The sequence below is a fragment of the Panthera onca genome, chromosome B3, assembly GCF_046562875.1.
Source record: "Panthera onca isolate mPanOnc1 chromosome B3, mPanOnc1 haplotype 2, whole genome shotgun sequence".
Lineage (NCBI taxonomy): Eukaryota > Metazoa > Chordata > Mammalia > Carnivora > Felidae > Panthera > Panthera onca.
Genome location: NC_138344.1, coordinates 68700352 through 68726823, shown reverse-complemented (window position 1 = coordinate 68726823; position 26472 = coordinate 68700352). Strand labels below are relative to the sequence as shown.

General features: G+C 42.0%; 1 protein-coding gene across 1 annotated transcript in view; it reads right to left on the bottom strand.

Moving 5' to 3' along the window:
• Positions 1 to 26472, bottom strand: part of RYR3 (ryanodine receptor 3) — a 524410-nt gene that overhangs the window by 351294 nt on the left and 146644 nt on the right. The window contains exon 2 of the mRNA XM_081795893.1: positions 7114 to 7233. Within this exon, the coding sequence (XP_081652019.1) occupies positions 7114 to 7233 (120 nt within the window). The remainder of the gene's footprint in view (positions 1 to 7113; positions 7234 to 26472) is intronic.

Here is a 26472-nt window from a genome sequence, read left to right as displayed (position 1 = left end):
GGTTACTATCCAAAAATAAAGAACTTCAACAACTCAATACCAAAACACCAAATGCAGTAAAAATGGGCAGAAGACATGAACAGACATTTCTCCGAAGGCATACAGATGGCCAACAGACATATGAAAAAATGTTCAACATAACTCATCAGCAGGGAAATGCAAATCAAAACCATGATATAGAACTCACACCTGTCAGAATGGCTAAAATCAAAAACACAAGAAGAAACAACAAGTGTTAGGAGGATGTGGAGAAAAAGGAACACTTATGCACTGTTGGCAGGAATGTAAATTGGTACAGCTACTGTGGAGAACAGTATGGAGGCTCCTCAAAAAATTAAAAATAGAATCACCATATGATCCAGCAATTCCACTACTGGGTGTTTACCCAAAGAAAATGATAACACTAATTCGAAAAGCTATGTGCACCCCTATGTTTACTGCAGCCTTATTTACAATAGGCAGTTATGGAAGCAGCCCAAGTGTTCATCAATAGATGAATGGGTAAAGACACTGTGGTATTTATATACAAAGGAATATTATCCACACACACAAAAAATGAAATCTTCCCCATTTGCAACAATGTGGATAGAGCTAAAGAGTATAATGCTAAATTAAATAAGTCAGTCAGAGAAAGACAAGTAACATACAATTTCACTCCTATGTGGAGTTTAAGAAGTTAAAAAAACAAACCAAAAGCAGACTCTTAACTATAGACAACAAATTGATAGTTACGGGGGCGGAGGGTAAAGGAGATTAAGAGTACACTTATGATGGGCACCAAGTAATTTATAGAATTGTCGAAATCACTATATTGTACACCTGGAACAAATACAATACTGTATGTTCACTATACTGGAATTAAAATAAAAATAAAAGAAATATTTAAGTAATTCAATATGTGGGTAACTTAATTCAGTCAAACAATACTTCTTGGGGACCTAATTTATGTCTGAATCTATACTAGGGATAATAAAGGCTATTGCCTAAAAAGCACTTGGGGGTGTGTCAGGCACTGTTACAAGTACCTTACAATTGGGAACCCATGTAACTGAATCCTCATAACAATCCTATGAGATGATTATAGTTTTCAAGCAGAGGAAACTGAGGCAGGTTAAGGTAAACTCATTGAACCATAGTCAGACAGCTGTTAAGCGGTGGAGCCTGAATTACCAGCCCAGGCAATCTTTCTCCATGGTCCAAGGTCATGTTTCTTAACCACTGTCTTAACCACAATCTTCAGTGCTAAGAGCCTGGTGGAGGGGAGGTAAACTATTGCAATTCAATGCTGTAGATGTTCGATTCCACATTCACAGTGTTTCTATGCCTTATATCCCAATACAGAGGCACTCAGTCATCTGCTTTATTCCTCCAACAACTTAATTTCAAGAAAATATCTGATTATGCCATTTATACTAAAAAAAAATTACCTCTAGAAATCTAATATTGCTTCATGTGCTCTCTCAGAACATTTGCATTTTAATAGTTCCTATTTGATTTAAACAAAATATGTATTTCTAACTTTGGAATGTCAGGCATTCAGAGGACAGATGCATGAAGGTTGTGGGAGGGGGTATGGAGATCTGCCCAGGTAGTCTTAAAATCTAACCACATGGAGAAATATGGCTTCTTTATCCTTAAGTTGGATCTGTGATATTCTTTATCGCTGAGTACTACAGAAGTAGTGATTCAAGTTTAGAATGAATCATCTTCAGGAATTTACGTAACTTTGTCTAAATTCTTGTATCTTTCCTCTCCATAAATGAAATCAATATTTGCTCCATAGGGATATAAAAATTAAATGAGAGCATGTAAGCGCCCATTGTAATACATGGCATATAGCACATGATGCCTGATAAATGTCAAACAAACAAAAAGATCACATCTTTCACCTATAAGTATCTATTACATAACAAGAAAGTTTTTTAAGCATGTTTTATAATAGTTTGGCTTTTCATAAGATCTTAAGTCCATAGAGAATACTACCCTCTAAAATATCAATCAGAAGTTCAAAGAAAAGTGTACAACCTCAGGGTGAGCCTCACTCTCTGCAAATTTGCACAGGCTTAGTTGTTTAGAAGTAAATAGTAAATCTATTCTGAGCTAAAGATAATAAAAATAGTAGAAAATAAACTATTTTTAGCCTAGAATTCTCTCTTCATTTATGCCATCTACATAATGATGTTTGCACAATCACAGATGTTTAATCCTGGGTCTTTAGAGCCTATCCAACTTTGCAGAAACCAGAGCAGACTATTCTTCCTTTTCAAAAGAGGGGGTGGAAAACAATAGGCTTAAAATTTCCCCTGGAAATTTTCAGTTTGAAAATTGGATTTGAAATTGGATTTTTCATTTTGAATAAACCATGGTGAGAGAGACCATTGTTACCCAACAGAGAGGCACAACTTCATTCTGAGACACAGAGTGTCTGAAGACTTTGGCTAGGTCACTGATTTTGAAAGGGCACTAGGGTGGGGCACCTGGGCAGCTCAGTTGGTTAAGCATGGGACTATTGATTCAGGCTCAGGTCATGATCTAATGGTTGTGAGCTTGAGCCCCACTGGGGGTGAAGCCTGCTTAAGATTCTCTCTCCCCCTCTTCCCCTCTCTAAAAAAGTAAAAAAAAAAAAAAAAAAAAAAAAAAAAAAAAAAAAAAAATTAAAAGGCGCTAGGGTAAGTTTCCCCTCAGCAATTTGTGTTTCATCCTCATTAAAATCTGTGAAACAAAGCTTGGTGTGTTCAAATCGATCTTAACCAAAAAGTGCCCACATTCTTATTTTTTGATGACCTATATATTTAAGGAAGGTCGAAGTGAGGATTTGGAAAGGTGTTGGGGTTCCAGACACATCCGACAAGGCCACAGTCATGAAGTAACTGCCATCAATGAAGAATACTATGGGATAAAGCTTATTAAATTGTTTTTTCCTTATGCATGAGAATTTGACCTTCAGTTAACTGTCCAGTTTTGTTCTTGGACAACCTGGTAAAACTGATATGTGAATTACGTCACTAGGGAACATTGCTTACAGTGAAAATGATCCCTGACTGGCAGCCTGAGTCTGTACTGGGAAGACACCATTACCCGATGTAGGAAGCTATATCTTTGCAATTCCCCAAGTGTAAAGACTTATAGCTGGGAGGTGGTGTCCTTTGTGGGGCCCCCAAAAGCCATGCCTGTGGAGTTGTTACGAGAAACACTGGCTCCTGTGGTCCATGAGGCTTGTGAGCCATGGTAACTCTCATACCTGCCTGATGTGGACCTCATCTCTTTGCACTTGGCCTCATCTTGGGTGGGGGATTCAGCAGCAAGGATTCCCACAGGTGTGCCTGACACTTCCCAGCAGGCAAGCAGTGGTTCCTGCCCTAATGCACATACTGGTGCCAAGCAGTGTGTGAGTTTTAGGAGTTTGGATGTTAAGTTAAACCAAGTAAGATCCCCTTTCCCCAGCTAATGCTGTAGATACAAAATAGATAATATGGATGAGAGGAAAAGTAGTAAATTCCTGGGAATACGTTTTCCACTTAAAAATAGCACTCAATAAGCAATTGCTGTTACTGATCAAATAAAGAAGCAACATTTCCTTTCCATGTTTCCTGGTTTCTGGTTCTAATTCTGAAACCTTTCTTGTAAAACAGGGAGGACACCTTTTAATTCCTGGAGCTGTGCATCTTTGAAAGGGAAGTGGATTAACAGTGCTTCCATCTGTTGACATTTGCAGTTTCAAGAGACCTTCAAAGAAGCGTGGGCCACGGCAAACAGAAAGTCACAAGCACTCTCCCAAGTGTTCAACAGTCTCCATGTCTACACCAAGTGTTGGTGTACTTTTGCTTCCCATTCTTCTACTCTCTCACCCCTTGTTTCAATGTGACCTCCTTTTCATAGGGCTTGTACATTAAGAATACCTTTTGAGAACCTTATCTCATCTCTTCTTTCTTAGAGGTGTATCTTCTCCTTAGAATTTATCTCAATTTTATCTCTCTGTGGCTCACCTAGCTTGAAATACCCTTGACTGGGAATGCCAAGGTCACTGGTGGCTCTGTAGCTGGTGATAAGAGTGCTGTTTGAGGTGTGTGCCTCATGCTCAGTGCCAGGCTTGGGAATACACCTTCTCATTTCACTGCACCACCTATGTTAGCTTCTGAGAACCTAAGAATAGCAAAGGTGGTTGTGAAAGTGGGTAGTAGAGAATCAGAGGAAATACTTAGTGAAAAGGGAGGGGACAGGTCAGAAGCAGTGTGCACAGCTGTAGCTGACTGTGGGAAAGACTGAAGCCACAGAAAATGGCGGCCAGCAGGCACCTCCCAGGAATGGTGACATGAAGTTCTAAAGACTTTATCCTTTCCATGAACTCGACCCTGTTTTTTTGAGAAGCACTCACGATGCAGTTTCCTCATAGTGTATATACAAGAGACACATATTCATGCTATGATAGTGGGCATGTCAACTGTGACAACTGGTATACCCTTTGGGGAAAGTAGTTTAATACTGCTCATCCTCCTAACACCATTAATTTTTCTCCTGGATATTTACTCTAAAAAGCAAAAAAACTAACAAAACCACATACTTTTTTTTTTTTTTTTTTTTTTAAACCACGGAGACCACATAGCTTTATGGAACTGGCTAAAATGTTAAAGGAAAAAAAAAGCGGAATGCTTACACGTCAACTCTGAGTACAACTCTGAAAACATACAGGTGGCATGTGAACAGAGGCTGAATGAAAAACACATGAAAATAGTTGTGACAAGATGAGTAAGTTATGATATGTTACATCTCTTTTTCAGTCTTATTACCTTGTTTTCAATTTAAAACGAAAAATTAAAATAAGGACACTTAGTCAAGTGGGTGTTAGGAAGGACATTTTCTCATCCTCAAATGCATTTATGCGTGGTATGGGTTATTTTTATTCCTGGGCGATACAAAATATTCTCGGGTTAGGATATATAGTTTTTCATCTGGTTTAGACAAGGTTCAATCATAATAGTCAATGAGGAGTCAATAGTTAGAGAGTGTGCTACGTACTTCTTAGGTATTAACTCATTTAATCCTAAGAAAAACCTCTTTAGGTAGTTACTATTAAATTCTCATTAAGCAGGTGCAGAAACTAAGCACAGAAAGGTCAAGTACCTTGGCCAAGATCCCGGCTTAGCTGGTATGTGGTGAGAGACAGGACTCCAAATCTGACAGTCTGGCTCCAGAACCTGTGCCCCAAACCACTGCCCCATGACCCACTCAGTGGATGACTAGAAAATGAGACCACTGGTTTTCAGTTTAGGCCAATGCTCTTTCCACTGCACCAGGATGTACCTCATCTGGCAGATGAGGAAACAGAAAGCAAGGTTGAGCGACTTGCCCGTAGTCACATGACTAGCTAGTGGTTGAGGATTAACTTCTTGACTTCTAATCTAGTCATCTTCCTATTATCCCAGACGGCTGGGAATGAAAAGAAAAATATCTAGCTAAGGACAAAAGCAAATGAGAAAAGACCTCAGGGAAATCAAGTCTAAGGCCTTTAAAAAAGATAAAAACATCTTCCTTTTCTCTCTGCCACTTATTTTAACGGGACTCTGTCCTTTTGGCACTGGTCACACATGTCACTGATCGATGTTTGAACTCAGGGATTGGTGACCTCCCTGGGAGGGCACAACAGTGAAGGAGAGGACAGGGGCTTCTGGGACATGCTGTCTTCACAGTGTACATCTGGTGTTCAGCCACACCAAGCATGTCTGTGTTGTAGATGTTCATGTGGAGAAACAGCATGCTAATCCGGTGGGCCTACTGGAAAATATAGTAACCATTTTCTGTTTTAAAAAAATGGCTCTGTGAGGAGGGTAAGATGGTTAGCTGTATGTCAGCTTGGCTCGACCATAGTACTCTGTTATTTAACCAAACACCAATCCAGGTTTTGATGTGAAGGTATTTGATAGATGTGATTAACATCTATAATCAGTTGACTTCAAGTTAAGGTGATGACCCTTGATCATGTGGGTGGGCCTCACGCCATCTTTTTTTTTTTTTTTTTTAACATTTATTTATTTTTGAGACAGAGAGAGACACAGCATGAACAGGGGAGGGGCAGAGAGAGAGGGAGACACAGAATCGGAAGCAGGCTCCAGGCTCTGAGCCATCAGCCCAGAGCCCGACGCGGGGCTCGAACTCGCGGACCGCGAGATCGTGACCTGAGCCGAAGTCGGACGCTTAACCGACTGAGCCACCCAGGCGCCCCTTAAGGCTTTAAAAATAAAAACCGAGGTTTCCTGGAGAAAAGATATTCTGCCTCAAGACAGCATCAACTTCTCCCTGAGTTTCTACCCTACTGACTTGTCGTATAGATTTTAGACTTACCAGACCCAATAATTGCGTGAGGCAATATCTTAAATCCATCATCTCCCCATCCACCCACCCATCGAGAGAAAGGGAGAGATCCCACTGGTTCTGTTTCTCTGGAGAACCCTGACTGATCTAAAGGTTTGGCCAGGACCGCCAAGTATGGTGATCTCGCCGAGCACACGGATACACTTGACAGATCACGAAAAGTAGAGACAGTCTGAAACTGGAGGAAGAAAAGGTTTGGCTGAAGAGACAGGACATTACATGCCACCACGCAGGCAGGGACTAGAGCAAACACTCCTCTCTGCCCCCAGGTCACAGTGGGCAGGCAGGGGTAACGATCGCAGGAGCTCGGCACGGTCTGAACTGAGAGCAGTGGGCTTTCCGTGAAGCTCAGGCCCAAGCACCTGGGAGTCCTGGTAGCCATAAATGACAGCTGAGAGTACAGAACCCGCACTGAGGACCTTTAGGAATTAACAACACAAAAAGGTGTTCTGGGAATATGAAAAGAACCTCTTCTGTGACAGTGACCTCAAAGCATCACTGGTGTCCTGGGGAACACAGACAGACAAGGCACCACTAATTCTTCGCTGCTCTGGATTCCTACTGTTCCTGGGCTGGGGAGAGTCACATTTTACTTCCGATCTGCTTCCCATCTGAAAACCAAATGCATCCTTTCTTTCTACCTTCTTCCTCATCACTCTCAACCTCCTCTCCCTGCAGCTCCTTCCCCTAAATGACTGCCTGGGAGGTCAAGGGAGAAGGTGCAGGGCAGGCAATCAATCCTACCTTGGCTTCTGAAGTGGGTTCCAGGAAGCATAGGCGGTTTCCCAGGCCCTCGGCTGCCAGGCAGAACTTCCTCTGCTCCTTGTGAATGTTTGCGATGCACTGGAGAACCACTTCATCCTCCTGCCGGCAGAACAGAGACACATGTGCAAGTGAATGAGGGGCTGCCTTCCCATGTGGAACCAGGTCCCCAAGTCACCCTGCTATATCGTCATCACGTACACCGAGAGACACATACTTTTGAGCATGATACAGAAAAGGAGAACATATGGCAGTACTGAACACCTCCCCTGAGTACTCTGAACTCTGGGGTGGGGTCAGTGGGTGCAGGTACATGTACGTGGAACGCGTGTACCCCACACATCTAGAGCACGAGCCTCGCTTCTGAGGTGCAGGAAATGCACACAATCCGGCTGAGCAGCCAAATCCAACATGTGAGCGGACATGAAAGTAAATCTAAGCCATCTCCAAATACATAATAAGAACAGAAAATTGAGATGAGACTGAGGGGGAACAGAGACAAGAGCAGAGATCAGACGGAGGTGGGGTTCGTGCAGGGCAAGTCCGTTGTGTGTGAGGCTTGGAGGAAGCAAGAGACATGTTGTTGGGGGACGGGGGCCCATGTAGTGGGTAACACATTCGCCAGAGATGACAGAAGGAAGCTGTGGAGGGTGACAGGAAATGGGTTTCAGACATATGGGAAAGGAAGCTCAAGAGAAGCCTTGAAGCTTGAGATTGGAGGGAGGAACTGAAGGTCAAGGAGAGGAGCTAAGGAGGGGACCTCCCTCCTATGCATCACTCTCAGAAGCAACCCTGCTGAAATTTCAGAGGCCTTGTTTGGATGGAATCCCTCTTGTTGATGGTCTAGAAATGAGGCCAACCTCTATTTACACTAACATGCTCACCTCTTGCACAGTCCTGACCGAGGCTGAGAGGAAATCATTTTCCTTACAGTTTCTCCAATCTGTTAGTCTATGTCCCCACTCTCTCCCACCACTCAATGTTGGATTGCAAACATCAAAAAAATTTGCAGGTGTGGTTATGTTAAAGGAGTAACCAGAGGAAGGCCAGTTGAAGCTTCCTCCTTAGCAACTGCTCTCCAGTTGCCCGGTCTCACCCCCGTGTCCCCCGATTTTAGTGTTTGTCCCAGAGTATTGGACAGTCAGATTAAACAGAAACAGCTTTTCTGAAAAGGGGTCTGCGATGTGCATAGTCATGTGGAAAAATAAAATCCTTCTACCTGATGGGAAGATAAAGAGATCGAATAGTAAGAGATCCCACAAAAGAGGTCTGCTGGTGCCCAGAGATTGGTCAGAAGCTATAGGAAACTATAAGAAGCCACAAATCACAGACATATGAAAAGAATATGGAGGGGAAAAAAAGTTTCACACTTCTACTGGCACTGGAATGTCACTGTTCGTCATTAAATTGAGTCACTAATAAAAAGCCTCCGCTTAGAGTGCAGTCAGAATTCATGGTCTTCACTTGAATTGAAGCAGAACAGAACTCCAGGATGGCACTACTCTCAGAATGTGGATTCGGTGAAATTTCTGAAGAGAAACAAGTTTTCCCCCAGCTGGAGTCTCCCACAGATCCTCAGGGGGGAAGAGGTGATCACATCCTCCCCAAGGGCACAGGCAACAAGGGAGTACTCTTAATTGTCAAAATCACTGAGGGACACTATGCGCATTGCAAAATGGGTCATGAGACTTATAAGGTCTGTACTTCAAGAAGCAGTCCTCAAAACACCTAATTTTTCTGTCCCAAATGTCGAGAGGACCCCCTACTGAGAAATATTTAAATATATCCCACCTACATACCATTTGCCAACCAAACAATAGTCATTTAGAAATCACAGGTGTGTTAAGGACTAGACTTTTCATGAGCTGGTAAAAGCCGACAGAATTTTCTCTTCGACTTGAGTTGAAGGTATGTCTCTGCATGACCTTATTTCCCATGCCCTTTCCACTCCAACGTGCCCAAACCACCTTAGCTTGACTTGGCATTAGCTGCCTCTCTGTCTTCTGAAACTTCCCCGTTCTATAACTCACATCCTCATAAGGTAGGCTGCCAGTCAGCTAATGCAATAAAAAAAACTTGCCCTGGCTCAACAGCTGTCTGCTGAGGAGCACTTGGCACAAACATTTTCCTAGGTCCGCACTCTGGGTGGCACACAGATGGGTGTGGGGCTCTGAGCCAAGTTTACTGTTGTCCCAAAGCTTTCCCTTTTTCCCCACATGCTGTCTGGAACCGGACGCTCCGTGCTGACCTGGCTTGTACCTGCCTTCATTCCAGGCGGCACCTACCATTCTCCACAAACCTCCATCAGACCAACATCCTGAGCCTTCAAGTACCCGACACTGTCATCTTTGCACCCAAGTTTCATTCAGAACAAGTTAATTCAACCCATCACATCACATCACATCTTCTATGCCCTAAACACAGAACACAGCCCCTCCAGTTACCAGCCCTCCCTAGTTGACTCCTTCCTGTACCGATGTACATTCTCTTCTCCCATTACCTCTCTCCCTTTGTCCCTTTGCTTTAAATCAAATCTGGGTATTTACACAAGGTACCGTTTCCAAGGAACTCCCTGCCACTCACTGGAGGCTGCAAATTCTTCCATCTTCTTGTAACTCCCCTCCCATCCCTCAATGCCAAATTCAGATAATCGCTCTCCTACTCAGGTCCAAAACTCTTCAATTTCGAGGTATGTGACAGCCAATCTCCACATCTTCTCAAGTCATCTATCAACATCCTACTTAATTCTCCCACCTTTATCTGATTCTTAACGACCATCACAAAGTCTGATCATTTTTGTATGAATTCAATACACATTTTTGACTACCATCCAATGACAAAGCATTCTGCCAGGATACTGCAGAGCATACCTAGTTTTAGAAGACAAGATCGGTTAATACTGGGGTAGTGGAGCTGATGTCTGAAAGGCCAGCTCCTGGCCTGAGCCATCATATCGACTAATTTCAAGGTTCACATGGATAATCTCTTCCAAGTGAACACCTTGACCTAATTACTTGCACAGTTTCAGTAACACGCTATGCGTAACACTCCTTGTCAAAACCTACAACAGTTCCTATTCTAAAATCCAGAACTAGACTATCTTACTCCGAACCAGACTATCTGGCTCTATGAACCCAATCCTCTCTTTCTTGCTTTCTCGTTCTCCTATGTTCATTGTTCTTGCTTTCCCTCACCAAAACTTCCAATTCCCAATTCCTAGAGAGCCCTGCCTTCTCTTCCTCTTCACCAGGAAGAGAAAGGATTTTTTGATAGAAAAAGTAACACAACTCTGGGGTTTTGTTCTACTATCAACTTATGGGATTCTTTTTCCAGTTATACATTTTGGCTTGTTTGAACTGTGGTTTCACTGGAACAAGATCATAAAATCTCCCCTCTTTGTAGAACTCACAACAGATTCAACTCAGTCATGATCAAATCACCTCCTCCCCCTGCCATCTATAAGACAAAGAGATAAAATAAAGAGGAAAGAAGGGTTAGGTCAGAGGGCACAATAATCAGTAATGAAAAGACTTTTTAGACCTACCCTTTCAACTTAAGGATGAGGGGTGCACCTGTCTTAAGTCCCCAAGAAATACCAAAGATCACATAAGCATCTCTGGTTTTCCACTCACTATGTCAAAAGGTCTCTGCTCCCTTCCCTCGCAGGTAAGTTCTTTCCTCTGTCTCCACCCTCATCTCCCCTCCATTCCTACTGCCTTCCCATCTCTCAAGTAAGTCTTGTCCAGCATCCCTGAAGTTCTCCTCCTTGAAACTCTTCTGTTCCTTTAATCAACTGTGTTCTCCTGTCTTTCTGATGGAACCTTCCTATGTCCACTTTCTCCTGGCATTCCTTCACATAGGGATCACCTAAGGACTGGTCCTCATCATCTTTGCTTAGCAATCCCATCCATTCTTCAGGCTTCCAGTTTTATTCTGATTAGTAGTTGGACCATCTGTATCTCCAACCTGGTGGCACTCTAAGGTTCCAAACCTCCACTTATCCCTGATTTTATCCAAATACTCATGCTCAACACCGCAAACCGACATGTCCCAATGAACCAAAAGGTACATTTCCAGCCTACGCATCCTTTTATGTTGTCCATGTTTGTTAGTGACACATACAACCTCTTGGCAACCCAGGCCCAAATATCACCACCTCCTGTCTGAGTCTTCCCTCCTGCCTGTCCTACAGCAAATGGGCCAGAGAAAGGACAGACTGGAGGTCTAGAGATGAAGACAACTCAGAGCATTCTTCCTCTGATCTATTTCTAGAGGCACAGCTCTGACCTTACCATTTGTCTGTTGAAAATCTATAATGGCTCTCTCTTTCCACTGTCCACATAGCAAATACAAACTCCTTGAGCCAGCATATGAGGACCTTCACTTTCTGACCTTTTCCCCCCAACTTCTTCCCTGTCGAGTTCCTTCACCTGTCTACCCTCATATTCTTACACAATCACTAACTCTAAAGCTGCCTTGATTTGCCATTTTTCCATGTTCATATATTGCCTATTCTCCCAAGTTTAGCTTAAATGCCACATTCTTTTATGAAGCCTAAGTAATCTCTCCTCCATCCAAATTGCCATAGCAATATCACCATACTCTTGCCTTATGTTTGTTTACATGCACGGTTATCCCCGACTCTATATTTTGAAATGGCTAACATTTACTGATATTGGACTGTATGACTGGCACTGTGTTTTATGAGTAATAAAGCTTACTTCACCCCAACACTATGGTGTAGGTACTGTTTTCACCGGCATGTCACAAATGAGGAGCCCTACACAGGGTAGTCAAGTAACTTGCTTATGGTCTCATGGTGGTGAGGGGTAGAGTCTGGTACCCAATCCAGGCAGTCTGCATCCATGCTTTCTCTCCCATCTCTCTCACAGCTGGCTCTGAACCCCTTGAAGGCAAGGTCCATGTCTGGTTCATGTTTATATCTATCAAGATACTTGCTAGCATAGTGCCTTATGCACAATATACATCCAGTTATGATTTATTCAATGTATGTGTTTTTTACCTTGTAATCTAAATTATAAAAGCACAGAAAACTGTTTCCCCATATAGGCTGGGAACATAATGTGTTTGGTAAAAACATGTTGACTGATCAAGATATGGAATCAGATTTAAAAAAGATTTCTCTACTCTCACCCATGTAACAATAATTATTCCAGAAAAGGTCACTTTTCTATTGATAAAAATATCAACTATTCATTCCATACCAGACACACTGCTGAGATTTCCCCCTAGATTATTTAACATTAACAACAACACGACCATTTTAAGAATGAGGAAACCAAAGATCAGAGGAATCTGGCAATTTTAAGAAGTGAATATTTAAGGAGCAGTCATTAGGTGCCACCATGTCACAGCATCTCAGTTAAGTCCTTACAACCATCCTGTAAAGAAGATACTAATATTCTATTTGTAGATAAAGATATTAAAGCACACAGAGGATAATTAATTTGCCTAATACCACACAGCATGTAAATAATAGATTTTGACCTTGAACCTTAGGATTATCTGAATCAGGAGGCTGTCCTATTTACCATAATGCCCAACAGTCTCCCAAGAGACTGACCTTAGTAACAGGTCTGAATTCACCTATCCCTGACTCTAAGGCCCGTGGTGATCCTGTTGATAAAAATAGGTAACTCCCAGCCACCAGCCCTCTCACATGGCCATACAATGTTGACAAGTAACCACATCACAGAGCACGATGCCATAGAGAATAGCCAGAGACCTAAAATTCAAATAAAACAAAATTTTTCTGTGCTCCATGACTTAACACTGGAAGGAGTGTACGTCATCCCCAAACTTGTAACATAGGGGGAAGAATGATTAAAATCCAAGGTATATCATATGTCAGCATCCTTCCAAGCTATGCAGTTCATAAGCGCCAGCTATTCCTGTCATAGATTCAGTCTGTGGTGGTGTTGAGTGATTGTCCCTGATCAAGGATATACAGCCTTTGGCTCTCTTTGCTTAAATTTCATGTTATCACAGGTCATCTCTGACAAAGTAAGTTTCTTTCTATACTCCTCTAGCTAAAGAACCTTGAATTTGAAAATGAATGGAGCTTGCCTATTCTATCTCTACTGCTTCTTTCTTATACCCTTGGCTCCTGGTCCAAGGGTCATGACAACCTTGTTTGGAGTTCTGTGTTGATGGCTGGGGGCACCTTGGCTCTCCCTCTTCTCCCTGGGTCATTTGCAGAGAACTCTTTGGGACAAAACAAAATGGCTGACAGCTCTATTTATGGTAGATCATTAGGCAGCTGCTGACAGCCCTATAGTTAGATGGGCACATCACTGATACTAAGAAGCTCGTGAGCAGAGAGCGCATGGGACGGAGCGCAGTCCAGCAGATTTCATGGTCCACATTTAAGCGCAGATATTACTGCAGAGGAAAATCCATAACCATTTATTCATTGCTTTAAAGAGGAAGATGTGTCCTAGCCACTCATCTTGAACATCAGACACTATGTTAGGAAACAAACCACCTACTAAATATATGCAGACATGGGTGAGAGAGCTCATTCTCAGGATTTACCCCTACAGCATCTCTTCAGTGAAAACTAAGTAGGCTTTTGAAATGATGAGACCATCCCTAAATTATTTCACAAGGATTAATGGCACTGGTGGTCTACTGTATGTCCTAAACATCAATCACTCTATTTACTTCCTCAGATTCTAACCTCCTTGAAGGCAGGAATGTCTCATCTCCCTATGAATCCTCAGTGCCCTTCATAGTGCCTGGCACAGAGTAGAAAAGTACAATTATTTGTGAATTTAGTGAACAAATCACATAGTTTGAAAACAACAGCATTAACAAAATTGCTGATGTATAAAAAATTCACATAAAAATCCTTCTGCATTTCTTTACTTGTATAGTCTAGAATGCCAACAAGGAAATAGTGGGGAGCATATAGAAGGAACTATGATATCCTGCTTCCACAATGGCCCCATGAGACATACAAGTATTTTTAATCCCATTTTAAAAATTATGCATCTAAAGGTTATAGACTGAGGGAGGAGGCTAACTAGTCCAATGTCCAACTCACAGAAGCTGACATTATATCGTGTCCCTAGAGACAACCCTTCTAGGGTTTTTCTGTTGCTGTGGTCTGTTTTTGTTGTAGTATGATTACACTTTTGAAAATCCCCATTGTTTTTCCAATCTCTCCAAAATTAGGGATGGTTCCCATCTCTCATTCCTTACTACTCACTGATTGCTGCAAAATGCAGTAAAATGGAAATCTTGGGATCCAAAGAGAGAAAGTTGATATAGTTTATCATTCCTTCCTTCTTGGAATACTTTATTCATTTGGTTCATAGGGTAGACTCTCTTTTGGTTTTCTCCACTATTCACTAGCAGATCTTCCTCAGTCTCCTGGGCTAGCATCCTGCCCTCCCCTCTCCGCCACTACCAGCAGGGCTCACAGGGTGTTCCTTGGAGTTTCCCTCTTTACCTGCGCTCTCTTCCTTTGTGATCCCATTTGATTACATGGCTTTTAAAACCATCAGTACACGAATGACTCCCAAGTTCATATCACCACCAGCTTAGACTTCTCCTCTGAACTCTAGCTTATATCTCCAGTTGTTCTAGTATCTCCAAAATCCAACTCCTAATCATCTCCCCTGAGAATGTCCTTCCCAAAGTCTTGTCTGTCTCGGGACATGGCAACTTCTTTAGGGTCTCAGGCAAGAAAATAAATCAGTAGCTAAAGTCAACAAAAATATCTGCACTTTCTAGATGACAGCTGTTCTTAACTACTACAAAGGGGTATTTCTACCATGAGGTGCTCTCCTCAGCATTTTGAAAATTAAAAAAAAATAAAACAGGATAATTACTACTTTTATTAATTTAGAGCATTTGAAGTATAAAAATAAAGGCCTTTTTAACACACTGTATGTAAAAAATAAAATAAAATAAAAATATCGGAGTCCAGAGTGCCCAGGTGGTTCAGTAGGTTGCGTGTCCGACTCTTGGTCCCAGCTCAAGTCGTGATCTCATGGTTCGTAAGTTCAAACCCCACATTGGGCTCCCTACCGTAAGCACAGAGCCTGCTTCAGAGCATCTGTCCCCTCTTTCTGCCCCTCCCCATTCTCAAAAAAATATATAAAAAATCTTGGAGTCCTATTGATTCCTTTTTTTTTCTTCTTTCACCTCACATCCACATCAGCAACTAATCCTACCCATTCTACCTTCAGGATGGATCCAACTGGACCACCAGGCTCAGGCCATCATTTCTTGTCATGATTATTGCAGTCACCACTCCTGTTTCCCATCTTTTCTCTACACCTCTTCTCTGCCCCCAGATAGAGGTTTTTAAAACCTGAGATATGTCACTCCACTCCTCAAAACCCTCCGGCGATTTACTGTCTTATTCAGGAAAAAGGCAGAATTCTTACTGTGACCTATGGGGGGCTAACACCTTCCAACAACCTCTCTATCACCCTTTGCTTGCTCACTTTCAGCCACACGAGCCTCCTTGGAAGAGCCCCAACTCTTGAAGCATGACCTTCCCTCACACGCTTTGTGCTTGCTCTTTCCTTTGCCCAGAATGCTCTTCTCCCAGAGGTCTGCAGACCTCCCACCCTCACTTCCTTCAGGTGTCTGTTCAGTGTCTTCTCATCAGAGGGGCCTTCCCTAATTACCCAATATATAATTACAACCTCAATCCCACTCTGCGCTTCCCATCTTGCTTCATCTGCCTTCTTGGCCAGCGAGGACTGCCTACCTAAGAATATATATTTCTTAGTTGTCTCCTCCTTCGTTAGAATGTAATGAACCGTACCTCTTAGACACAGTTTTTCTCCTCAATGCATCTCCAGTGCCTGGAAAAGTGCCCAGTACATGGTAGGCGCTCCAATGGTCACTGAATGACAGCCTAGTCATATTGTTTCATATTAGACACAAGAACTTACGACTTCATTGCACCCTTCTGTTGCTTTATAGGAAGTGATCTAACAGTCCTCAGACTCAGCTGGAATTGTTTGCTTATGTAGGGGACTGACAAGCCATAGAGTCACCTGTAGCCTCCAGGGCCCTTTCTGCTCCAGCAACTGGAAGGCATGTTCTGCTTGCTCTTCATAACTTTTCTCATTGCTGAGAAGGCAGAGTTTGGAGCTTGACTGTAAAATCTATTCAGTGTCACCCATGGGTTGGTCTCTCTGGAACTTACAGGAATAGGGCAAAGGGGGAAGCCTTTCTCTACATTGATTAGTGGGACAAGCAGGCACCAGGGTTTACACAGGGATTTAATTCCCTCTCAGATCATGCTGCTATTAGACATGGAAGAATGCAGTGACCTGTGACATGTTTGTCTAGAAATAATGGCCAATTATTAACACTTACCTATTCTCATAGGACAGAAAAATAATGATCTAGTTGGTACCAAGGAAATTTCACAGGGAGGTTTTCTATAAAATTTTATGTGCAATGTTGGTATTTTGAATACTTCTCTCCCACCCAGTGAGAACACACTGGGTGAGTGACTATACCCAGGTGCATGCCCTTACCTCTTTGGTTTCTTTTCTTCTTTAGGCACATCAGCCAGGGTAAAATATGAATGGGAACAAGCTAGAACACTAAAGCAAACATGGTGTTCAGCGTCTAACCTAAGAGGTGTAGCAAGGGTTGGTAATACAGTTACTGTAGGAAAGTATAGGTCTCTGGAACCAACACTGATCTGAACCTAATATTAAAAAGGGGATCTAACCAGGACACTTCAACTTCCCATGTTTACATTATGGACGCTGATGAGTTTGCTCTGTGTCTCCATCCTCATGTAGTCTGAGCACTGTAACCCGAGAACCATGCAAAGGGCATCCAATTCTGATTCTACCATGGCACTACTGAGACCTGGACAAACCATGCAATGATAAGCCACATTTTTATGTTATTAGATCTATTCTTTAAGTAAATTTCCTTTTTTTAAATCATTGATTCTTGGATCTTCAGCTTCTGAATTGAGGTATAACACCTTCCCTGGGTCTCGCAACTCACCCATGACAGCCCACCCACTTGTAGCCCACCACTTGTTAGATCTTCTAATAGCATCTAGGATGAGGGGTGAGGGCCACAGTACTGTCTGCTTTTGGTTTAGGGAAATAAACTAAACAGGGAGATTGTTTCTACTAGCATAATGCTTTCTTATGCTACTTTCTGGAATTTTCCCCTTTAAGATTTTTAGCAAAAGTAAATGACACTAAAATAGCCAACATGAAGGACACAAACACTCTTGTGTGCATAATCAATCCAATTTACTGAAGACGTTGTAAAATCCAAAAGCAACGACAAAGCATCTAGCAATTTCCATACAAAATCTAATAGCTAGGGAACACTGTGCCTTTTTCAGAAAGGATGCTTGATAAAGTTAGTAGATTGTAATGAAATTTATGGGCTGACATTTAGATAGATAAGTCTTTGAAAATAGGTCACTTAAAAGCAAAAGAAGTGTTTTCATAATTTAATGGTGCTAAAGCCCTATGAACTATCCAGGACTACTTTCAGAAAGACAGGAAGAGAGGGAGGGAGGGAGGAAGGAAGGGAAAGAGACATAGAGAGAGGAAATGAACCCATCAATTTCTCCCAGCTCCATTCAGGATTAAGTCATAAATTCACTCAAGAAATATTTGTGTGCCTATTAGTGTGTCAGACTCTGTTTCATGGACTGGGGTACAGTGATGAACAAGACGGGCCACACATCTACCTTTCTGGAGTTCCCATCCTAAGTGGATGACTATCCTGTAATATACATTGACTCAAATGGGTTTTCAGTGGCGGTGGTTTGCAGACATGATATAATCCAGGACCAGAAGAATCTGAGTGAGACAGAGACAAGAACTCAGGGATGTTTGAGCTATTTCTCTTTCCTCCCTGATATTTTTTCTGTCCCATGATTAGTGTTTGTTTCTATCAGAAACTATCAGTTACTTCTCTGCACTGTACACTTGGATTTCTGATCTAAATCCCCTTAACAGAAATTTTCTGTTTTGAAGCCAAGAATTACATCCTTCTCATCTCCATCTTGTTTGTGTTGTATCCTTAATACCTACCATATGGGGCAAACATGTCACAAATGCGTCAAGTTAAAATAATGAAGTTTAGGACAAATAGTGGATCAAAACATTGGGTCAAATCTGAGTAAAAAGCTGTAGACCAAGAGTACCCAACAGTCAGGAATCAAAACCAGACACTGTCAGAAAGATACCTACTCTTATATGGTCAATTAATTTATGTCAAAGGAAGGCAAGAATACACAATGGGGAAAAGACAGTCTTTTCTATAAACAATGCTGGGAAAACTGGACAGCTACGTGCAAAAGAATGAAACTGGACCATTTTCTGACGTCATATACAAAAATAAACTCAAAGTGGATTAAAGTGGATTAAAGACCTAAATGTGAGATCTGAAACTTAAAACTGGTAGCAGAAAACATAGGCAATAGTTTGACATCAGTCTTAGCAACATTTTTCTAGATAGGTCTCCCCAGGCAAGGGAAACAAAAGCAAAAATTCCTATTGGGACTACATCAAAATTAAAAGCTTTTGCACAGTAAAGGAAACCATCAACAAAACAAAAAGGCAGCCTATCGACTGGGAGAAGATATTTGCAAATGATACACCTGTTAAAACGTTAATATCCAAAATATATAAAGAACTTCTACCACTCAACATCAAAAATCAAATAATCCAATTAAAAATGAATAGATAACCTGAATAGACAGTTTTCCAAAGACATACAGATGGCCAACAGACACATGAAAAGATGCTCAACATCACTTATCTGCAGGGAAGTGAAAATCGAAACCACAATGAGGTATTACCTCATACCTCTCAGAATGGCTAGAATCAACAAGTAAAGGTAAGTGTTGGTGAGGATGTGGAGAAAAAATGAACCCCCATGCACTGTTGATGGAAATGTAAATTGGTAGAGTCACTAGAAAACAATATGGAGGCTCCTCAAAAATTTAAAAACAGAAATACCCTATGATCCAGGAATTCCACTACTGGGTATTTACCCAAAGAAAACAAAAGCACTGATTCAAAAAGATATATGCACCCCTATATTTATTGCGGCATTATTTACAACAGCCAAGATATGGAAGAGGCCCAAATGTCCATCGATAGATGAATAAAGAAGATGTGGTGTATCTACACAATGGAATATTATGCAGCCATAAAAAATAATGACATCTTGCCATTTACAAGAACATGGGTGGACCTAGAAGGTATTGTCCTAAGTGAAATAAGTCAGAGAAAGACAAATACCATACGGTTTCACTTGTATGTACAATCTAAAATACACAAAGAAACCAGCAAAAACCAGACTTAAATACAGAGAACAAATTGGTGGTTGTCAGAGGGCAAGTGGATGGGAGGATGAGTGAAATAAAGGGGATTAAGAGGTATGAATCCCCAGAGCACCTAACTCATGAAGATGAAAGGTATAGCATAGAATATAGCCAATAATATTATAATATGGCAAGCATGGAGTCATGAATAGAAGTGTTGAATCATGTTGTACACCTGAAACTAATATAACACTGCATGTTAATTATACTTCAATTAAAAACAAAAACAAAAACCAGACACTGTTTGGGATCCTAAGACACACTTCATGAAGAGACAGAGGACCTGTGAAAGCCAAGCAAAGCCTGTTTCTCGAAACGGGAATTCTCCTTGACACATCCCCTGGTGGCAGGGTTCAGCCTTTATTGCTCAGAGTCAAATCTGAGGTGAAATATGGCTACTGTGTGCAACCATTTCCCACACTTCAGGATTTCAATTCAGCAACGCTCTTCCTATCACAAATCTGTGAAACTATAGCACTAGGGAAGGTGTGTGGCTAGAAGACAACTTAAATATAAGGAAGGTCCACCAGGCACTGGTTTATATACTTTGTAGTTCATACAATCCTCAAAAATCTCCTCTACGTCTCAGTATACCCATTCTACAGGTGATGATACTTAAGCGCAGGCACACAGGTTAAGAAACTGCCCAGAGCTAGTTATTTCTTTTGGGCATCCATTATTCATTCATTTATTAAGTATTCATTGTTTTGGTCTATTATATGTCATGCACTGCCAGGTCCTGGGAATACAAAAATGCATCAAAGCTAGTTAAGTGAGGATTTAAATCCAGTTCTGTAGGTCTCCAAAACCCAAGTTTTCCCCCACTGTATCAAGGCTCCTTTGTGAAGAAAGCATTTCAGTACCTTCATAGGTGCCACCACTCCTGCTGACTGGTGCTGCTTTTTCAATTTCTCACCTTATTGGGGCTGGAAAGGGGTAGGTGTTACAGCTGGAAGGCTTTAATTGAAGGGTAGTTGCCTCTTTCTTAAATATAATACCATCTGTTTCTTGATCTTCTGTCAAGTGAAAATACAACTTCAAGCCCCAGGACCACTCTCTCTGTCCACCAGGTACTAACTACCCCCACCCCTGTGCACTACCACACTGCTGCCCTTAAGCCCAGTCATAAAAATCCTAGAACCCCCTCATTCTATGAACAGGCCTATAAAATGCAATGCCCTCCTGCAGCAAAATCCCTCGGAGTTCTTTGCCAAACCAAAATCTAGGGGTGCCTGGGTGGCTCAGTCGGTTGGGCGTCCGACTTCGGCTCAGGTCATGATCTCACGGTACATGAGTTTGAGCCCCGCGTTGGGCTCTGCACTGACAGCTCAGAGCCTGGAGCCTGTTTCAGATTCTGTGTCTCCCTCTCTCTCTGACCTTCCCCTGTTCATGCTCTGTCTCTGTCTCAAAAATAAATAAACATTAAAGAAATTTTTTAAAAAATCTAATGAAAACCCAATAAAATTAAAAGCATAGGAGATGGGGTCAGTCAATCTATTTGAGCCTGATTGCTTGATTCCTATTGTTACAGAGACTAAAATTTATTCCATATCCCTTAGATGAAAAAAATTCCATATTGGCTTTTTTTCTAAATATAGTAATGGTTCTGAATCCCTATATACAATCATTTCAATCTCAGTCACAGCTAGGAAAGTTTTCCCCTTCTCGGGTCTGTATAATAATCTAAGGAGATTTATACAGTCCATAAAGTTTGGAGTAAAGCAAGTGGTCTTCAAGCCCATCAAGATAGCTATTAATATGCTCATTATCCAGGCATGTGTGGTCCATTTGATGGCAGGTATCTTCTACTTTTTACCCTTCTTAGCCACAGAGACTGTGGTCCCCAAGATCTTGACGTTCATCATCCTACCATCTCCTGGGTACAAGTATACGGACAGGGTTGCAGATCTCTGCTACCTACGAAGCCCCCTACAATGCCCTTCCCTGCTGCCTCTGAAATAAGACTTCTCTAGGTTTGGTCTCTTAGCCTCATCCTGTCCAACCCTCAGGGCCCATCCCCAACTAGGACCACCCAGATTTTCACCTCCAAGAGACTTTGGGAAATAAGTGTTAGATCACTTCAGGGCAAAAGGAAGCCCCAGATATCCAAGGCACAAAGTTCTGCTGGGCTTGGTGAGAAAGAAAGGAGGAAACAACTCATTTTTATGTTACCATTTTTTCCTGGCTATCTCTCATTTTGAGGAGTCTATAGGAAAAAAAAAAAATCTAACTCCGCTGTAAAGCAGTGGGGCTCAACCATATATGACACAAGAATCATATGAAGTACTTCTAAAATATACTGATTCCTGAGTCCTACTCTAGTCCAAATGATGGGAATCTCTAGGGAAGGGTGCTGGGTGCAGGTATGGAAGGTCTCTCTGGGTGACTGATGCACAGTGAAGATGGAGACCTCCACAGACTCCAGGCAGAGGGGATAGCTGGGGGGCCAGAGGAGGCTGACACACACTCTGATACAGGTCTGGAATCACAAGAGAAAAGAATGGAGTTTTAGATATAACAGAGGGTAAGTAAGTGGGGAATGATCAATTGTTGTGGTTCTCATTTTCTTTTAATCAAGGATCCAAAGACTAAGTCACTGCTGATCCAAGACCCTCCAATCACCAAAGGCTGCCATCTGTGGGTCCCTCACTAGGTGTGCTCCTCTAGAACATGGCACAATTCTTTTTTCTTTTCTTTTTTTTTTTTCTCTAGGCCTTTATAATATTGCCTTGTGGGATGTGAACACAGGGACTAAGAAGACAATCTATCAGCTATAAATCAATCACCAAGAAAAACTAGTATCTTACAGACTTCTCTAAAATTAGGGAATCTGATCTTAAAACGCAAAACTAGCCAAGTAGTAAGTTACTGAGTGTTCTCTATGTACCCAGCACTATCTATGTTAGAGTACTTGTGGGTCCTTCCTTTCCTTTCTCCAGCCCACTCCCAAACCTTTTCATGACAAGGTTTTCTGACAATGACTTTCTGGTAACTTCAAAGAACAGCATGTAAAGCTATTTTGAATGAGAAACACTTTTCATGTTCCATGAAGTGCTTCACAGCCAAGACAAAGAGGTCTCAAAATGTACAAGGGACCTTTTCATAGCTGTGGAGAGGCAGATCGTGGTGGGAAATCAAAGTCTTTCCATCTCTATAATAGTACATTTCCTTCTCAATGGGAGGAGTCAGAACCCCTAAACAATGCCCCAAAGTTCTTATGTTTCAATCTGACTTTATCCTTGGCACAGATGTTTTAGCTGGAAACAGGGAAAGCAACTGTAGTCTTCTTTCCAAAATGTGGGGAATGGGTATGGTTGGTATCCCACAATGTTAAATAACTCATGTGACTTACAAGTAAACGTATTCCAAATACAAATTTGAAATCATGCTAATCTATAGGTAGTCACCCAGGTGTTGAACACGAGCAAAATTTGAGTCACTATGTAACATTTATGGCTTCGGGGATTAAGAGCCTTACCTTTTACAACTTTAGGTTGTAACCTGAGTCAATTTAGAGTTAAACATCAGTATCTGTTCCTTTTGTATAAAGCAGATCGATGATACAGAAAGGCCTGTATTTTATCCCACAGTTGCACCTAATTGTGGCTTTGATGATTTCTGAGTCAGCCTTCACTAAAACCATACAGAGCAGATCACACTAGCAATAACCAAAAGCACTATCCATCTCCACCAGCAAAATCCAAAGCAAGGGTTCATGACCTCACTCTTCCTGCATTGCCATTATCAGGTTCTCCTGTGCAAAATACACCTCTGAACCAAGATAAGGGAAGGAAAAATGGTCTACATGGAATCACAGAAAGTTTGGGGGAAAAGCACTTTGGGAGTGACTGAATCCAAACCTCTTGGGAATTCATCCATGCAAACATCAAGACAGAAGTTCAAACCCCTCTCCTTATCAGGGCAGAAATTCACATGGAAAGCACCAAAAAATACCATAAAAGCCAACTAAATGATGTACTAGTATTTTCCACACTTCTCTTTCTCATTAAAAACCTCCTCCGTCATGTGCTTGCCTGCTCTGCTTATCAACAGTCTGTCCACTAATGAGGAAATCCTCTTGTATTCTGCAAGATCAATTCTTTAGGCCTTATCAGAGCTAAGTAGCCTGGGGAGTTCCGAGCAGAAAGGAAATTTATTATTCATCTGCAAATATGAGAAGGGCTGATATATGGAAGATGGCAACCATCTATTTTCCACTGAAGTCGGAATGAGACAGGCTAGCCCTAAAAATATAGCAGCAGAAATTGAAATGAGCTATGAGAAAGAACTTAAGAAAACCAAGGGTTAACCACCACCATAAATTATCAAGATTGGATTATAGCTTCTTTACAAACAGAATACAGAACAATCTTCTCTGGGATGTTGAAAGCATCTTGTGATTAGAATTCTGTAAGAACACGCTCTATGGAAATAGCCATTTAAAAAAAGATTATTTTTGGTCAATTTACCCAATGTGAGAGTCTTGATACTTGTGCACTAAAGAGCTTGAGCTCCATGAATGCATAAACTGTGTTTAATTCTCCTTCTACTGTTTAGCATGGCATTATGTGCAAATAAACAGGCAGTAAAGTATTTCTGCTGCTCTTTAACAAGGTAAATAGCTTTGCCTATTACTTTTCTCTAGAACCAATACCCAGGATTCTCGGGGTCTGTCCCTGTGACAATGTGACAAGGGTTCATCCATTTGATCAATGATGCACGATATTATCTCTGCTCCTGCAGCCAACTGCTTTCACTTTAGGTCACCAGCAACCTCCAATTTGTCATATCTAGGGAATATGTTCCGACCTTGTCTTTCTTGACCTCTTTGTGTGGTAATGGATATCACGAATCTCTTCATTTTTCTGGTAACAATCTTCTCTTTGGGCTTCTAAGGCATCACACTCCCAGCTGATGTCCAATCTTCTCACCTGTCATTCAGCCCCCCATAAGACTTGTGAGTTGGCAGTCCTCAGACTCTGTCCTCAGGCCTCTGCTCTGCTCAGAGTATTCACCAAGTGACTGTATCCAACTCATCGGTTTCAACCCATACTTCTTTCACTGGTGACTCCTCAGTCTTTCCTGAGACCAGTCCCCTATGTTAAAATGACGGCTGCTGGTCATCACCTCTGTTTGGATGTCCCTGACACACTGCAATCTATCTAAAACTCATCTTGCTATTTCTCCTTTCTCAGACTTATTCCTTCTGCATTCCCTGCATGGGGGACAGGTGCCATTATTCACCCACACACCCACTGGCAGAAGCCTTGAAGCCATCCACAGTTCCTCTCCCTTCTATATCCACTCAGAATTTTCTTTTCTTCCCTCCTATTTCCACTGCTCTTGTCTCAGTTCATACCCCTAGGATTACTATAGTAGCTTAGCACACTTGGACTTCTGTGCCACTCTTCTCCATTAACCCTCCATGCTTTCAGAGTGACATCCCCAGAAGAGCTCTGAGCAGTTCACTCCATTCCTTAAAGCTCTCCAGTGGTCTCTCCAGAACTTTCAGATTCTGTGGAGTTCAAGGCCCACCCCCCCCCCCCATCTGCCCTCTTCTCTATAGTCTTGGTCCCTACCTTCCCTCACCAACCTTCACCCAAACACTAAACTTCAGCCGCCTGGAGCTACCTGCTCATGGACCATGTTTTACACTGACGTCTGAGCCTTTAGTTGGCCTAGAGTGCCTTTCTCTATCACACTCCTCATTTTCTAAGACATCACACATGTCATCTCCTCTGGAAAGCTCTCCCTTATCCCACTATGCTTCCATAGTACTCCCTGCATGCCTCTGGCACTACACTTACTAGCCTGTACCCCAATTGTAGTTTTGTCTGCCTCCCTTTGCTGGTTATAAGATTCCTGAAGATGGAGACTATGTCCGATCCATCTGTGTGCCTAGAGCAAAACCTTGCACCTAGGGGGTACCCAGGAAATGCCTTATCAGTGGATGGCTGAGCTTAGCTGGCCCAGGATTTTAAGTTAAACTCGGTGTGTTATACAAGTATAGTCACCACTTCCTAGTTTTTATTTGTTATGCCAGGACAATAGATGGGAAAGCAGGTGGGAAAAAAAGGCCAACTTTACAAGTAAAGAAGTAACAGGCTGGCTTAAACAAAGTCTTACCAGCAAGTGCCTCAATAACCTTCTCTGGATAATTTGATTTTAGAGTTCTCAGCAACCACGTAACTCCTGTTTCTTAGCCTTCAAGTCTTCTCTTGACTGGAAGCTCCTTGATGTTGGGAGCCATGTTTTCCAGTACTCCAGTATCTTCTTAGTTCTTTGCCAGCTGAACTTTCAACCTCAGAAAGAACTGAGGGAATAGACCAAGGGGGATGTTCTCTGGCCTCCAGTCCAATTCTCACTAGGCCTGTTCAGATTTTGAGCACTTGCCAATTTTCAGGGTTAATTCCACTCTCCTCTCCGTGCCACCCCCCCCCCCCCCCACCACCAAGTCTCAGCCTGACATGAACCCAGCCACTCCCATTTCAAAATGAGCCAGTCATTTAAGTGTGGATCCTCAGAAAGGACCCGGTGAAAATGGAAGTCTGTGTCTGACTCACTGTTCTTCTCCGACTGAGTCAAAGGGTTAACCATTTGTTGTGTAGTCTGGGTTCACCATATGTTTGCTCCTCTGAGGCTGATACTTCCTTTAGAGACAACATTTCTTTTTTTCTGATTAAAAAGGTCATGAACTGAAACCCGTGTGTTCACTATTGCAGAACACAAAGACAATGCAACAGCACCTGCTCGTTTTCCAAGTACAATGGCATTTGTGGTATGACAGCTTAGTCAACATCTGCATAAGATATTTATTTTTAGGGAAGCTAAATTGCTACTCTTTATACTATACCACTTGGCCCTTTTTGCATAAAACCTACAGAGGTGTCCTGTGTCCCACTTTAGACTTTTGTTTATGGACAAGCAATAGCTATGGAGAACTTTCTCACCCAGGCAATTATGGAAGCAGATGTTGT